A 15,546-nucleotide genomic window follows, 5' to 3' on the forward strand; every position below is an offset into this window, starting at 1 on the left:
ATGTAAAAATGTATAAATATATAGTGACTTTCAGCAAAACAATCGTTTCTCACTTTGCATCGAGCATTGTGCTGTGCGATGACTATGAATCAAAAGTCCTTGTGTGTTGTAGAGAGCAATGATTATGGCGATTACGAGGAACCACAGAGGAACTGCTCTTTGGATGAGTCCATTAAAGGAGGTAACACATCTTACTCCAACGCGGGACTAGAGGGAAGCATTTTAACTTATCACTGCAAGGCAGGAGAATACCCTTTTCCCACATCACAAAGAGTCTGCGGGAAAGACGGACAGTGGTCGGTACTGAGACTCCCAGATGGAAAGAGAGTAGTCAACGCTGTGTGCAAAGGTACGCTCTCAAATTTCACTCGCATTTTCATTATTGGGCCGAAAAGTTCTGAGCATGGCGAGGTACGGCTCCTGTTGCACTTCCAAGAAAAGAGCAAGAACCGTTCAGCCCGAGGGTGGAAAAGCACCAAATTAAAAATAATGATAAGAAATGACTTTCATATTATAAGCAGCTATGGTTCTGTCCCACTCTCAGAGGTCCTTTGCCCTGCACAACTTCAGCTTGATAATGGACAGATCTGGCCCAGGAGACAGTGGTTCAAAGTTGGAGAGCAGCAAACTTTTTCATGTCACGAAGGGTATGATTTGTTTGGATCTGTTCAGCGAAACTGCACCGAGTGGGGTGGATGGACCGGTACTACACCAGTCTGTGATGATCACTGTAAGTATTACGAAATCTGGCTGCCCACTATATTCAATTGATCTATTACTCAAGTTAACCAAATTCTGATTAAAAGTAAACTAAGTTTCAGAACATGCGAGAAATGATTGGGCTTAAATAGGTTAGGGAAATGAGGTTAACAAGAAACTGGTGATAATGATGGTTTTTGCTAAAGTAGATGGGATACAGCTAATGCCTAAATCTTGAGAGATGTTGGGTTAAGGGTTAGGTTTGGGGGTAGGATTAGGATGAAAACAGCCGTTCTGGCTAGATTGAATACTGCTACGGCCTAAATCCTGTAAAATAAAGCAATAGCAAAAGATCATAATATGGTTTTACTGACTTCAATATACATTCCCATTGTAAAGAAAGGGAAGAAAGAAATACGATATGTGAAAGAATGGACACCTTCTAATATTGAAGTTTTGAAGGGCTGTTTTGATTGTACCGATTGGAATATGTTTTTGAATTCATGTTCTGATTTAAACGAGCAGGTGGATACCATTTCTAAATATATAACTTTCTGTGTTGATTCTGCTATACCTACGAGAAAGATTATTCTGTATCCTAATAATAAACCATGGGTTACGAAGGAGTTAAAATGTATATTGAATATGAAGAAGAGAATTTTTCTTATGGGGACCATTGAGGAGAAAAAACAGATAAATAGGGAAGTTAAAAGAGCAATCAAGTTTGCAAAAAATAACTATAAGAATAAGATTGAGGATGTGTTTAAGCAAGGTAACCTAAAAGCTGCTTGGAAAGGAATTAAGACTATGGCTGCAGTGAGCACATCAGTACCAAACCAATATGTACCAATTGGAAACTACGACACTGACGTAATTTTATCTAATGAGTTTAATGACTTTTTCTCTCGCATGGCCTCTGATGCTGATGAGATAAAAACTTTTAAAGAGACCTTGAGTATTTCTAATACTTTTAAAATTTATCCATCTGACATACTAAGACAGTTGAATGCGGTACCGCTTAACAAGGCCCCAGGACCAGACGGTATTTGTGGAAGAACACTGAGGTACTGTGCTGATCAGCTCAGTGGAGTTCTCCACTTACTTTTTCAGTCTTCTTTAGATCAAGGGTTGGTACCTGACTTGTGGAAAAGTTCAATCATTGTACCGATACCTAAAAAAGGTAAATCAGACTCTTTGAACGATTATCGACCAATTGCCCTGACCTCTTTAGTCATGAAGATCCTTGAAAAAGAGATCAAGAGGTATATAATGACAGTTGCGGGACCACTTCTAGATCCATTGCAGTTTGCATATCGCGCTGGACGAGGCGTAGATGATGCAAAACTCTTTCTGATAAATACTCTTGGTCGTCATTTAGAAAACAGTGGCGCTTTTGCCCGGCTTTTGTTTGTAGATTTTTCATCTGCTTTTAATCTTTTGCAACCTGTTACGTTAGGGAAAAAACTTATTGGTCAGTTTAACTTTGACCAAGGTTTAGTTTTATGGATTATGAATTTTTTAACAGACAGATTACAGAGGGTTAGGATTAATGAAGTGGTATCAGATATTGTAAATATTTCCACAGGTACCTCACAGGGATGTGTCATCTGTCCTATCTTGTTTATATTATACACAAATGATTGTCATAGTTTGCAAGACAAAAGTTATTTGGTAAAATATGCAGATGACACTGTGCCTTCCTTGCTCTCACATCCAGATCAGGAATATGGCTCTGTTTTGAAAAATTTCATCACTTGGTGTAGTAGTATGAAACTAGATCTGAATGTTTCAAAAACCAAAGAGATGATCATTGATTTTAGTAGGAGAACATCAGCACTTCAACCAGTAGTCATTAATGGCACACGTGTAGAGAAAGTAGACCAATATAAGTACCTGGGCACGGTTTTTGATAATAAATTAAAATTTGATCAAAACTGTGATGAGATTATAAAAAAGTCACATCAAAGACTGTTTATGTTGAGAAAACTTAATTCTTTTAATGTACAGAGAGTTGTTCTTAAATCATTTTATAATTCATTTGTTGAAAGTATTTTGTCTTTTTCCTTCATTTGTTGGTTTTCATCATTGTCTATAAAAAACAAAAATAGGTTGCAGGGCAATGTTAACATGTGCTCTAAAATCATGGGTGTTCCTTTAAGAAGCCTTGTCTCATATTATGAACAGCAGGTGCTGAGGATGGCACATAAAATATTAAAAGATAACACTCATCCCCTGCACTTAGACTTTGAGTGGTTGCCTTTGGGGCGACGTCTAAGAGCAGTTAAATGTACTACAAACCGTTATAAATTTACTTTTGTGCCTCAAGCAATACAGTTATTTAATAAATCTAGGTGATTTTTTTTTTTTTTTCATTTCTGTTTTTTTGTGGTTTGTGTGTGTTTTAATGTATATGTTTATGTGTTGTGAGACACCATGTAAGCTTAACTTAATTGCCCTAAGGGGATTAATAAAGCTCTAAACTAAAAAATAAAGCAATAAGCCCCAAGAAGCAGTGGGTTACCAGTGTATTTTATAACAGCTAAATGGTGTTGTTAGGCGCAACGCGAAGCGCATCGGCCGACTCCTCGCGAAATGCTCTCGCGGTACTTTCAAACCATACGTCACAGTCACATGTCTTTGGTGCCAGCTCAAGTCGGTCAAAATTTCTAACCGGCATGTACTGCTTCAAGCTAGCCGCAGATCGGTCTGTGTGGTGCCGCATGAAGTCAAACACACCTAATATGTCTGTGCAAAGGATAATGGGAGATGTACAGTAGTTTAGAATAGTGGCCCTGTCCCAAATGGCACACTCTGGACTTGTGGTCCTCCTCCTCAGAGTCCACACTTTGATGACATCATAGAGTGCAGACTTTAGGGACCCTTGATGCGAGTCAATGTGGGTGCACCGAGTTGTATTTTGGGACAGACTCGAGCGTCATGCCGGAAATAGAAAGAGAAGTTGCCCATTAGTGTGAACTCCTCCCTTCCGTCATCTGATTGGTCTGATTGCTCTTTATCAAGGACTTCTGGGTTGGTAAAGTGCGTGAAACCTGCTGCAGTGCAAGCTTCGCTGGAGACCGCATCAAGGGGGCAAAGGGGGCACTGAAGAGCACACTTCAAAGCGTAAAAATGACAGATGGGACACCCTACAGTCTGTAGACTAAGCAATCACGCGCAATTTAGGGCCACGAGACCGAAAGTACACATGAAGTGCGCCATTTGGGACAGGGCCAGTGCTGGATGTCTAAGAGGGCGTAGGCTACCCTCTTGTGAAGCATAATGGATGTTACAAATAAAAAAGCTAAAAGTAGTTGTTTGTATGTTTTAATAAAATGTCCAAATTTTATTTCCTCTTTCGGAATTCGTTCTGGTTCAAGTTGTTTAGTGAAATGATTTTTTAAAAAGGACAATTGTCTCAAATTTATATATTGGTAAAAATAAATTTTTATAAACATATTTCAAAATATATTTCCGCACATATATTTTTTGGCAATTTTTTGTAGCCTATATTTTGAAATATATTTAAAATTATATTTTAATATAAATATATTTTTTCCATATGGGAAAGTTTATACTTAAATTACACATAAACAAGATCGACATGCATCTCATCTAAGAAACAATGAAATTTTCCTTTAGCTCCTGTTTTCTGCTAAACTTTGGAAATATTGCCAGGTGCAGTGAATGGATGTGTTTAGTGTAATGAATGAATTTGTTTTTCATATGCTAAATAATAATATTTTTCTGTTCTTGTTCTAGCTGAAGACTGCAAAAATCCAGGCTCCCCTCCAGGGACCATTCGCTCTGGGAAACGCTTTCGTATTGGAGACAGTGTGAAGTATCAGTGCCAGTTAGGCCTGGATTTGCTTGGCTCGACTGAGAGACAGTGTTTGGACTTGAGGGAATGGAGTGGGGTAGAGCCAAGCTGCTATGCCCAGTCAGAATCAAATAGGCTTGCTTGGTCCAGGACTGACACAACATAACTTAAAGTATGACATTTTTTCTTTAGCCCAGTATTCATATGATCCTCCAGCCATCGTAGCTCAAGCCCTGGGTGGATCTATGTCTGCACTTATGGATGTTTCTTTACCAGAGTTTAAAAAGAAAGGTAAACTCCATTCTGGGTCATTGAAAACTATTGATCTATTTTTTTTACTATTATTTACTATTATTTTGTTTCTTGTAAATAACTAGGGCCATCTTTTGGTAGGAGTCTTAAAGTTGCAGAAGGTCGTCTGAACATCTTCATTCTATTGGATACATCAGGAAGCATTACACAGGAAGGTTTTCAGCATGCAAAAAATGCCACAATTAAACTTGTCGAAAAGGTTTGTTTATATGTACCTACAAAACCTCAAAGTTTAGACAAAGTATAATAACTTACATTAAAATCTTAAAACAATGACAGTTTTCCTATAATGTGCTTACAGCATTTAATACTTCAAGCATGTAAGTTCTTCCTGTAACTAAAATGCATGAGATCGTTCGATCCTGAGTTCAGGAGAGAGAGCAGGCGCTGGGCTGCCCCCGTCTAATCTACTTATCCATGTATACATGTTCAAATCCACAAAATTGTAAAAATCGTACCTATTATACAATATATCCTGTATAGAATCAGCTATGTCTGGCTCTCTCTCAAGGGTTTTTTCCCCTCCTAGGACTTTTCCCACGGGGTTTTTCTCCTAGGGTTTTTTTTTCAATCCCTGGGGAGTCTGCTGACATTGGCTTAACTCAGCACCCTTTTATATATGTTACATTATTATACTCTCGCCAGTAATATGTTTTATGGGTTTTCTGTGTTTTTTTCCTGCATCTATTAATGTAAAGCTGTTTTGAAACAATTGTAAAAAGTGTTATATAAATAAAATTTATTTGAATTGGGCTGAGTTCAGGAGAGCCAGCGGGCGCTGGGCTGAGTTCAGGGGTCTTTTGTCAGGATGTGTGGTGGAGGGCGAAGGAGTGTCAGTGGATAGAAGACAATGGAGACAAAGATACGTAAAAATGTAACAGTTTATTGAAACACAGGAAACTTAGTGAATGGTGATAGTGATGATGAGGGAGTCAAGGGGGAAGCCACAGACACACAGATAGGGGAGATATCCAACGATGACGATGATGAAGAACTGGGTTTTCTGAAAGACATAGAAGATATGCGAGTCAGGTATTCAACAGTAGCGTAACACAAAGTTAGCCTTGACGAGACCGGACAGTGTCTGTGTGTTTGTGGCTGGTATTTATGGTGCAGTCTTGATGAGGGGTGACAGGTGCAGGTGATCAGTATTCAGGTGACTGTGATCGGTGAAACTGAGGGGTGTGAGTGGAAGGACCTGGCAAATCGGTGACAGTACCCCCCCGAGGGTCCGCTCCTGAGGACATCTGTGGTGCTGGACACCGAGGATGGTGGGCTCTGGGTCTGGTTTACCAGGATGGGCCTGATGAAACTCTCTCAGGAGTTCGGGGTCGAGGATGTCATCACGTGGGACCCAGGATCGTTCCTCTGGCCCAAAACCTTCCCAGTCGACGAGATATTCAAGCAGCCCACCTCGACGTCTGGAATCCAACAGGCTCCTCACGGTGTAGATGGTGCCATCTTCATCCAAAGGGGGGACTTCTTCACCAGGTCCTGTGGAGGAAGCAGAGGAAGTGACAGGTGAGTGGAAGGGTTTCAGTTGTGATACGTGGAAGTGTGCGGGGAGACAGAGTTCAAAGGCTACCGGATTGACCTCCTTAATGATGGTAAAGGGCCCGATGTACTTGGGACTCAGCTTTTTGCATGGTTGTTTTAGACGGATGTTCCGAGTAGATAACCATACCTTATTTCCCACTTGGAAAGGGGGTGTAGGAGCACGTCGGGCATCTGCTTGCTTTTGGTTCTTACGGAGAGCAGATTGAAGGTGGTGATAAGCTGAGTCCCAGACCCTCTCGCTCTCTTGGAACCAGTGCTGCACAGATGGAACCTCGCAGGGTTCTTCTGACCAGGGAAACATGGGCGGCTGGTAGCCGAGTACGCAGTGGAATGGAGTGAGACCTGTGGCCTGTTGGTGTAGAGAATTCTGTGCGTACTCGGCCCAGGGTAGAAACTGGGTCCAAGAGTTCTGGTGGTTATAGCAGAAGGTTCGGAGGAAGCGACTCACCTCCTGGATTTTCCTTTCGGTTTGTCCGTTGGTTTGATATCCAGATGATAAGCTGATGGTCACATCAAGGAGTTTAAAGAATGCCTTCCACACTCTTGAGATAAACTGGGGACCTCTATCCGAAACAATGTCTTCAGGGAGGCCGAAGTATCTGAAGACATGTTGAAACAAGAGTTCTGCAGATTCCATAGCTGTGGGTAGACCTTTAAGGGGTATTAGTCGTAACATCTTGGAAAAGCGATCCACCACAACAAATATGCAGGTATTACCTTGTGAAGGAGGCAGGTTCGTGGCGAAGTCCACTCCAAGATGTGACCAGGGGCGATGAGGAACAGGAAGAAGTTTTCCATGAGGTAGATGTCTAGGAGTCTTAGTCATTTCACAATCTTTGCACCCCCTCACAAACCGTCTGATGTCTTCTGCCATATTAGACCACCAGAAGCGATGTTTAAGCAACAAGAGGGTTTGTTGAGCGCTCGGATGACCAGTACCAGTGGAGTTATGAGCTTTGGTGATGAGTGGTGTACGATGTTGCAAGGGTACATACTTCAATCCAGCTGGACAGCCCGGCGGAGGATTCGCAGTGTCAGGAATGACATCTTGACTCCAGTCGATGGGGCAGACAAAGATCTTGTCTGGTAATATGTTCTCGGGAGGAGTAAGATCATCCTCTGGAGCGAACATTCTGGATAGTGCATCGGCTTTGCAATTCTTGGTACCTGGATGATAAGAGATGGTAAAATTAAAGCGAGTGAAGAAGAAAGCCCACCTGGCTTGCCTTGGGTTAGTCTTTTTGCCTCGCGGAGATATTGGAGATTTTTATGGTCAGTTAGCACCGTGAATGGATGACGAGATCATTCGATCCAATGTCTCCACTCTTCAAGAGCCAGTATAATGTGCGGTAATTCGCGATCTCTGATGCCATAGTTCTTCTACGCCGGGCTGAAATTGTAGGAATAGTAAGCACATGGATGAAGGTCAGATGGTTTCCCCTGCTGCTGTGACAAGACGGCTCCGACACCTGTGGATTAGAGATGCGCGGATGGGCTATTATTTCATCCGCAACCGCATCACAAAACTCATCATCCGTCCGCCATCCATCCGCACCAACGTTTCTGACCAGTTTTCAAAACCGCACCCGCCCGCCATCCGCTGACTGGGCGATGCAAGGCCAGACTAGAAAGCTCTCTAGAATATCAGCAGTGAACTCAGTTTCCAATCGGAAAAGCACATGGGACAAAAATAAATAAATAAATAGCCTAAATTAAACACACAAATTACATAGTCTGCACTGGTGTCATCCTGATTTACCACTTTGTAAAACTTATTCCAGGCAACCCTTTTCTGACCTTCTATTTCCTTTGTTTTTAATTCTCATTTTTTGAGTTTGCCACGTACCTCCGCCGGCGTTGATAAGAGCTGTGTCAAAATGCGTCCTCATTTCTCCGCGTTGTTAATGATAGAACGAATGGATCCTTAACAGCCGAGGCTATCGCAAACAATTAAAACCTTTATTAAATAAAAGTGTATTAGAAAACTTTGTCTTTTCACTGTTTTAGTATAATAAGTTATGTTTTGTGTTAATATTATTCGGTTTATGTTGCGTATATTTCTAAGGTTGATTATTTGATATACTGTTGAATAGTTTAATCTACATCAATGTGTCATATTTTCTAAAAGAAATTAATATTTTTCTGATTACATATTTATTTGAATAAGTCAGAAATGTCTCCGCTGTTTATTGCTGACAGGCGCGGTGGGCGCTACTGGGGGCGCCGCGCGTGCAACAGGTGACGCAAATTATGGGTCCTCAGAAGGCTAGACCGTCTCATTTCAGTTCTCTTCGCGAACTTCTGAGCCTGCCACCTTGAAAGACAGAGTGCTCATCTTTTAAGGTCGCATGCTTAGAAGGACATAGCTAAGAACACGCAGTCGAGCCGCCACCCGCCAGAATTTAATTACAATAGTATTTTTCGTCACGTCATCCGCCCGATCCGCGGATTATCCGCGGAGTCCGCGGCTGTAACCGCCAACCGCGCATCTCTACTGTGGATGAAGCATCTACTTCCACAATGAAAGGTTTGTTTGGATCTTGATGAGTTAGAATGGGTGCTTCACAGAAAGCTTTCTTCAATTTAAGAGAGGCTTTGTTGGCATCCTCACTCCAATGAAGATTTTTTGGTTTACCTTTCAGTTTTGATGTCAGAGGGGCTACCACAATGCTGAAGTTCTTGATGAATCTGCAATAGAAGTTGGCAAAACCAAGGAACTTTTGCAGATCTTTCACAGAGTTGGGTTGTGGCCAGTTTTTAATGGCTGCTACCTTTCCTTCGTCCATACGCACTCCCTTGACTCGAGACCTCGTATCCAAGGAATTTGATGGTAGACTTGTGAAATTCACACTTCTCAGCCTTGATAAATAGACTATGTTGACGAAGTCTGTGAAGGACCTCTTTCACGTGCTGGACATGGATGATGGGATCACTGGAATAGATTAAGATGTCATCAATATATACAATTACATGACGATGAAGAAGGTCTCTGAATATAGTGTGCATAAAACCTTGAAACACAGAGGGAGCGTTTACTAGACCATATGACATGACCAAATATTCCCAGTGACCAGTAGGGGTCACAAAAGCGGTTTTTCATTCATCTCCAGCTCTAATACGGATTAGATTGTATGCGCTGCTTAATCCAGTTTAGTGAATATTTTGGCACCTCTAAGTTGTTCCAAAGCCGCTGGGACGAGAGGAAGAGGGTAGCGGAACTAACGGGTGATAGTATTCAATCCACGATAGTCTATACAGGGTCGGAGTTCGCCATCCTTCTTGGTCACAAAGAAGAAAGGAGATGCAGCAGGGGAGTTTGACGGTTGTATGTACCCTTGTTCCAAAGCTTCTGATATGTATTTCTCCATGGCTTCCTGTTCGGGAATAGAAAGAGAATAGATCTTGCCTTTAGGTCCTGGTTCACCCGGGAGGAGGTCAATCGCACAGTCCCATGGCCGGCGTGGTGGTGGTTTCGAAGCTCTCTTGGGACAAAACACGTCTTCATACTCTGAATATTCTTGAGGAATAGACACGGAAACATTATCTTCAGGGCTTTCAATAAATGTGCTGCATACCTTGAGTTTGTCAGGATAATGATGATGTTTTGGCATTTCGGGAAAACAGTGTGGAAAACAATGGTCACTCCATCGTTTGATTTCTCCTGTGTACCAAGAGAGCTCCGGATGGTGTTCAACCAACCAAGGTCGTCCACGAATCACGTCCGCAGTGGAATTCTCCAGGACCAGAAACTTGATCTTCCACTGTCAGAGAGATTTCTCCGGAGCGATGTTTAACTGATGATCGGTTGAGTGGTTTTCCAGTAACTGATTGTACCTTTAGTGTTTTTGTGATAGGTTCTTTCTTGATATTGTACTGCCGGCAGAGCTGGGAGGAGATGAAGTTCTCTGCCGACCCGGAATCGATGAGGGCAAACACTATAAGTTGTGAAATAATAACTTAACTTTTGTAGTTAAAGGAGTGTAGATGTATTTCTCTGGTTGAACCGTACTCACCAAAGCCCGAGGTGGTTGGATGGTGCATTCAGAGATGAGATGCCCCCTGCCGGCGCAGTAGAGACACAACCCTTGGCTGATACATGTTTGCTGCTCTGACAGTGGGATGCGAGTGGATTCCAACTGTATGGGTTCTGGTCCTGGAGGGGACGGCTCTGGTGGGTGTAAGAGTGCAGGTGTAGGGTTATGGCAAGCGAGCATGCGAATTTCGGTACGAATAGCTCGTTGGATGAAACGTTCCAAACCAATGCTGTCATCAAATGCTGCGAGTTGTAGACGAAGATCTGCGTGGAGGCCATTACGGTAAGTAGTAATGAGGGCTCGTTCATCCCAACCACTAGCAGTTGCTAGCGTACGGAATCGCAGAGAGTATTCAGCAGCTGAGTCTTTACCTTGTTTGATGTGGTATAATTCACCACAAACCGAGTTATCTCCTTCTGGAAGACCAAACACTTCTTGAAAATGATCACTGAAAGCACGATATCATTGTAGTAGGGATGCTCATATCAGTTCATTTTCCCGACCGACAACCGTAGCTTCTAAACCGAACATTAACCGTTAACTTATAAGATTTTAATATGAAATTGTCATTGAGTAAAAATACAGTTGACGGTTGTCTGTGAACTAGTAAAAACAAAAGATTTAATTTGAACGTGCAAACAGCAGCGACAGATCAACAACAGAACCAGCATTCATACATTATCAGATATTCACGCAACATTACCTTATTAAAAAGCACGCGATCAGTCCAGAGGATTAATATCCGAAAAGGGCAGATTGTCTCCGTTTCATCTACCACAGTGGTCATTTCTAAAGCAGGATGCTTTTCAGAAAGTTTTGCTTTTGCGTCGTCTTTCTCCGTTTGTGCAAAAAGAGAGATGTTTATGGACGGGGTCAGAGGCCATCAGCGAACCTCTGTTCGGATGTGCACGAGACGGACCGCGTCATCTTGTGCGGAGACGTTCAGCTTCCAAACACGCATACAAATGATTTCTCATACAAATGATTACTTTATCAGACCGTCAGGGCAGCAATAGTTTGTGTCATTTACAGGACATTCACAAATTAAAGATAGAAAAATTGGCGAAATGTCTGTCGGCTCATGACGACACACACCATGTATTAACAAATATTTTTTTATTTTAACTGATAATGTTAATCGGTCATAAATTCTTACCTTCGGTTAACGGTTAAACGGTCAATGTGAGCATCCCTAGATTGTAGAACTGATCCATTTTGTTCCCGTATGGAAACTGCCCAGCGAAGCGTTTTTCCGGTGAGTAGTGATAATATGAAGGCGATCTTACTGCGGTCTGTGGGGAAGCGATTGGGTTGCATTTCAAAGATTAACTCGCATTGTAGTATGAATCATTTGCACTCTTGCACCTCACCAGTGAATGGATTAGGATTGGCTATGGGAACTGTAGTCACGGTAGCCTGAGGAGTCTGATGAGTTGCAGTGGTCTGTGGTGTCGGTGAAGTAGTTCGGTTCTGAGTATGTCCACTAGGTTCTGGAAAGCGTCCTGTTGAGACATATAAAGGTTTGTTGGTCCGGTCTTCTGTCAGTGGACAGAAGACAACGGAGACAGAGATACATAAAAATTTAACAGAGTTTATTGAAACATGATGTTTTATTAACAAAGTTCGGGAGGAACACGTTCAAATAATCAACCTAATTACCTTGTAACTATGACCAGCTGTCGACAATCAGCAATCAGGTGTCCACCTGATAGGCATCAACAGAAACCTTTATAGACTGGAAATCAACTCACCCTCATTCCTCGATAGTTTCAGCATCCCTCCACCTCCCCTTTCTCAGCACGATAGCATAGTCACCTTTCTAACCAGAACAGGGGGGATTGTTCTGGGTTCGGCCCTAAGGCCGAGCCCGGAACCCTCTCCCTGCCAGGAGGCGCTCCAGGCTCAGGCCATTAACAAGCTCGGAGTCCTCTTCTCGGACAGCATGCCAAATACGCATATTAATAACCCTGTTCAGAATTATTTGTAAGTGTGAACTCGTGAAACAAGAAACTTAGTGAATGGTGATGGTGATGATGAGGGAGTCCAGGGGGAAGCCACAGACACACACACTGATAGGGGAGATATCCAACGGCAACGATGACAATGATGAAGAACTGGGTTTTCTGAAAAACATAGAAGATATGTGAGTCAGGTATTCAACAGTAGCGTAACACAAGGTTAGCCTTGACGAGACCGGACGATGTCTGTGTGTTTGTGGCTGGTATTTATGGTGCAGTCTTGATGAGGGGACAGGTGCAGGTGATCAATTCTCAGGTGATTGTGATCGGTGGAACTGAGGGGTGTGAGTGGAAGGACCTGGCAAATCCGTGACAAGGAGATGGAGACAAAGGATATCCAGACATATAAACTTTAATGAAAATAAACTTTAAGGCAGGTTACACATCAAATACAACAGAAACTGGACAACCATTGGGAAAACAGTGTGGGCTTAAATAGGGAGTTAATCAGGGACAATGGCTGGCAAGTGAGCGAATATATGTTTGGAATTCCATAAATATTATACTTCCGTTTGCATGTTACAGTAACAGTATTATTATTATTGGCTTTTAATTTCTCATTTAATCATTTCATCTAAAACAAGTCTTGTCCATCTTTTAGCTTGACAGCTATGAAGTCAACATGAACTTTGGCATCATCTCATTTGCCAGTGAGCCAAAAGAAATCGTATCCATCACAGACATAGACAGTGGCAATTTGGATCATATCTTGATGAAATTACACAAGTTTAGTCACGAAGGTAGGTTCATTGTAGAGTCTAGTAATGTTTTTGAGACATTGTTTTAATTACAGTGTTGTGTTGTCTTTTACATCAATTTCATATGAAATTATACTTTTTTTACAGTCCATGGTGAAAAGAAAGGCACCAATCTAGCTATAGCCTTGGATAGGGTCTACAATCATCTTGTCCTTTTTCGAGAGACCAAAAGAAGTCACTTCAACGAGACTCAGAACATCATCATCATTGCAACTGATGGTAAGGTAAAGGAAATGTAATGCTAAGGTCACACACCTCCTAAAAACTTTATTTTAATTAATAAATGACAGGAAACAGGATTCTATAAGTCTATATTTGAATGCTAATATGGTAGCATCCCAACACTTGATATAATATAAGCATAACTACTAGATCATTAGTCTTAAGGGAATTCTCATTCACACAAACTTATTTGACTCAAACTCATAGCAGCATTAAAGTTGTGACCTATAAACAGCACACAAGGAAGATAAAGAGCCCCAAAATGTGGATGAAACATTTGTTTACTGCTCCCACTCCTGCAGTTTAATTGGGTTTTGCCATAGCATCTAGATATACTATGGAGCCGGTACTATGCAGCTGATTTGTCAAGCTGTTGCTCAAATGACTGCTTGTGTTGAACTAATGGCAAACTAGCACAAAACATCAAACCAAGCATGGGTAATGATGGATTTATTTTGTTTTGCTGTGTCTCTAGGTCACTCTAATATGGGACCAAAACCACAAATTGTTATAAACAAGATCCGGAGTTTGTTTGGCTACAAATACAGCCAAGAGCACACAAAGGAGGATCTCCTGGGTAAGTCTCATGACACTTTACACATGCAACACTTGACTGCTGCGGATGATGTGTGAAAGATATTAATCTTTAAAGGAAAACACCACAGTTTTTCAATATTTTACTATGTTCTTAGCTCAATTTGGACAAATTAATACATACCTATCTTTTCTCAATGTGTGCAATTAATCTTGTACAGCAAATTGTGAATGTGTTAGCATTTAGCCAAGCCCCATTCATTCCTTGGGTTCCAAACTAGGATGAATTTAGAAGCCACCAAACACTTCCATGTTTTCCCTATTTAAAGACTGTTACATGAGTAAGTATGGTGGCATTAGTTTGCAGCACTTCACATGAAATGCTTTTAATCAAAGCAACTTAGGGGCTGTTTATTAAGGTGGTATTAAGATGTGTTTTCATCGATTGGATAACAAGTGGGCGAGAGAGACACATCATGTTTACACCTGGTATTTAAATCCGTCTCTTTTGTCCACTTTCGACCGCTTCTGTCCTGAATACTATGAGGGGGTGGTCTGTCGAGACGGTGGGCGAGTCTATCCGCTGTCATTCAAACAAGTTATTTTGAGTTTATATGGACGCGAAACTAATATTATGTCAGAGTCCACTGCTTGTGTACGTAAACATGCACCAGAGTGTTTTGTTCATGTATATATTAGAGCTTTCTTTGAATTTTTAGCGCAATTGATGAAATAGGATCAAGCAACTTTCACACGCTTTCAAAACGAAACTGCGGAGATCAGCCGCTTTAGTTTTAAAAATGAAAGGAAAAAATAGCGCTGTACACCGTGTGTTCACGCCAGAAGTCAGAAAAGAGGTAAAACATTGTGTTCAGTAGGGCTGTCAAAATTGGTCAAAAATGACGTTCGAATATTCTCCCTAAAAAACCCACGAATATTCGAACTATTCGAATATCTGGTTGCCCATTTTTTCAACGACGTTAACGACGTTTAACGACGCATTACGTCAATAACAGGACAAATTAATATAAAGAGACATAACTACTTTTATAGGTAGTCTATTTAAGTTTAAACATATTTTACAACGTATATTACATACACAAAACAAGTAAATCAAGACTGAGACATCAAAGTGATATGGTACCTCGGTTACATTGCTTGACAAAACTCCCTGAAGCCTGCTCCATCCACGACACTGATCGGTCTCATGTCCTTACAAATGAACGAAATTAATTTCTCCGTTATGACCTCTTGTTGTGTTGCAGACAAATACCTTGTGGCCGGCGATGCAAAGTAAGTGTTAAGACGTGACTGTTTAGCTGGAGTTCCACATTGTGGTATCATACACACTGCAAACTTTCTGGAGTGACAACCGCATTTAAATGTGAAAATGTGAGGATTGACACGGAGATAACCATAGCAACTGTCTGCCGTCTCACGTGCCTATCACTCACAGCTTTGATGAAAATAATTGAACAGCATTATGTTTTGCAATAAACCTCCGTCGTGTCTTTGTGTATTGTACGCATTTGTAAGCCTGCGCGCCCTCTTGCAGTGTTGCCAGGTCCTCGTCTTTTTTGTACTCACATACCATT

At 41.5% G+C, this 15,546-nt stretch overlaps 2 protein-coding genes across 3 annotated transcripts in view; one reads left to right on the forward strand and one right to left on the reverse strand.

Annotated features, from left to right (window-relative positions):
* Positions 1-15,546, forward strand: part of LOC129437571 (complement C2) — a 139,090-nt gene that overhangs the window by 110,140 nt on the left and 13,404 nt on the right. For both annotated transcript variants that reach the window (XM_073862969.1, XM_073862970.1), the window contains exons 3-10: positions 113-349; positions 545-730; positions 4,459-4,631; positions 4,708-4,807; positions 4,894-5,027; positions 13,039-13,177; positions 13,283-13,414; positions 13,893-13,994. In XM_073862969.1, coding sequence (XP_073719070.1) covers positions 113-349; positions 545-730; positions 4,459-4,631; positions 4,708-4,807; positions 4,894-5,027; positions 13,039-13,177; positions 13,283-13,414; positions 13,893-13,994 — 1,203 coding nt within the window. The remainder of the gene's footprint in view (positions 1-112; positions 350-544; positions 731-4,458; positions 4,632-4,707; positions 4,808-4,893; positions 5,028-13,038; positions 13,178-13,282; positions 13,415-13,892; positions 13,995-15,546) is intronic.
* The window catches only part of nudt8 (nudix hydrolase 8), a 78,215-nt gene that overhangs the window by 35,857 nt on the left and 26,812 nt on the right, over positions 1-15,546 (reverse strand). The gene's annotated exons all lie outside the window — the stretch shown is intronic.

The sequence above is a fragment of the Misgurnus anguillicaudatus genome, chromosome 24 (genome assembly GCF_027580225.2).
Source record: "Misgurnus anguillicaudatus chromosome 24, ASM2758022v2, whole genome shotgun sequence".
NCBI classification, from domain to species: domain Eukaryota; kingdom Metazoa; phylum Chordata; class Actinopteri; order Cypriniformes; family Cobitidae; genus Misgurnus; species Misgurnus anguillicaudatus.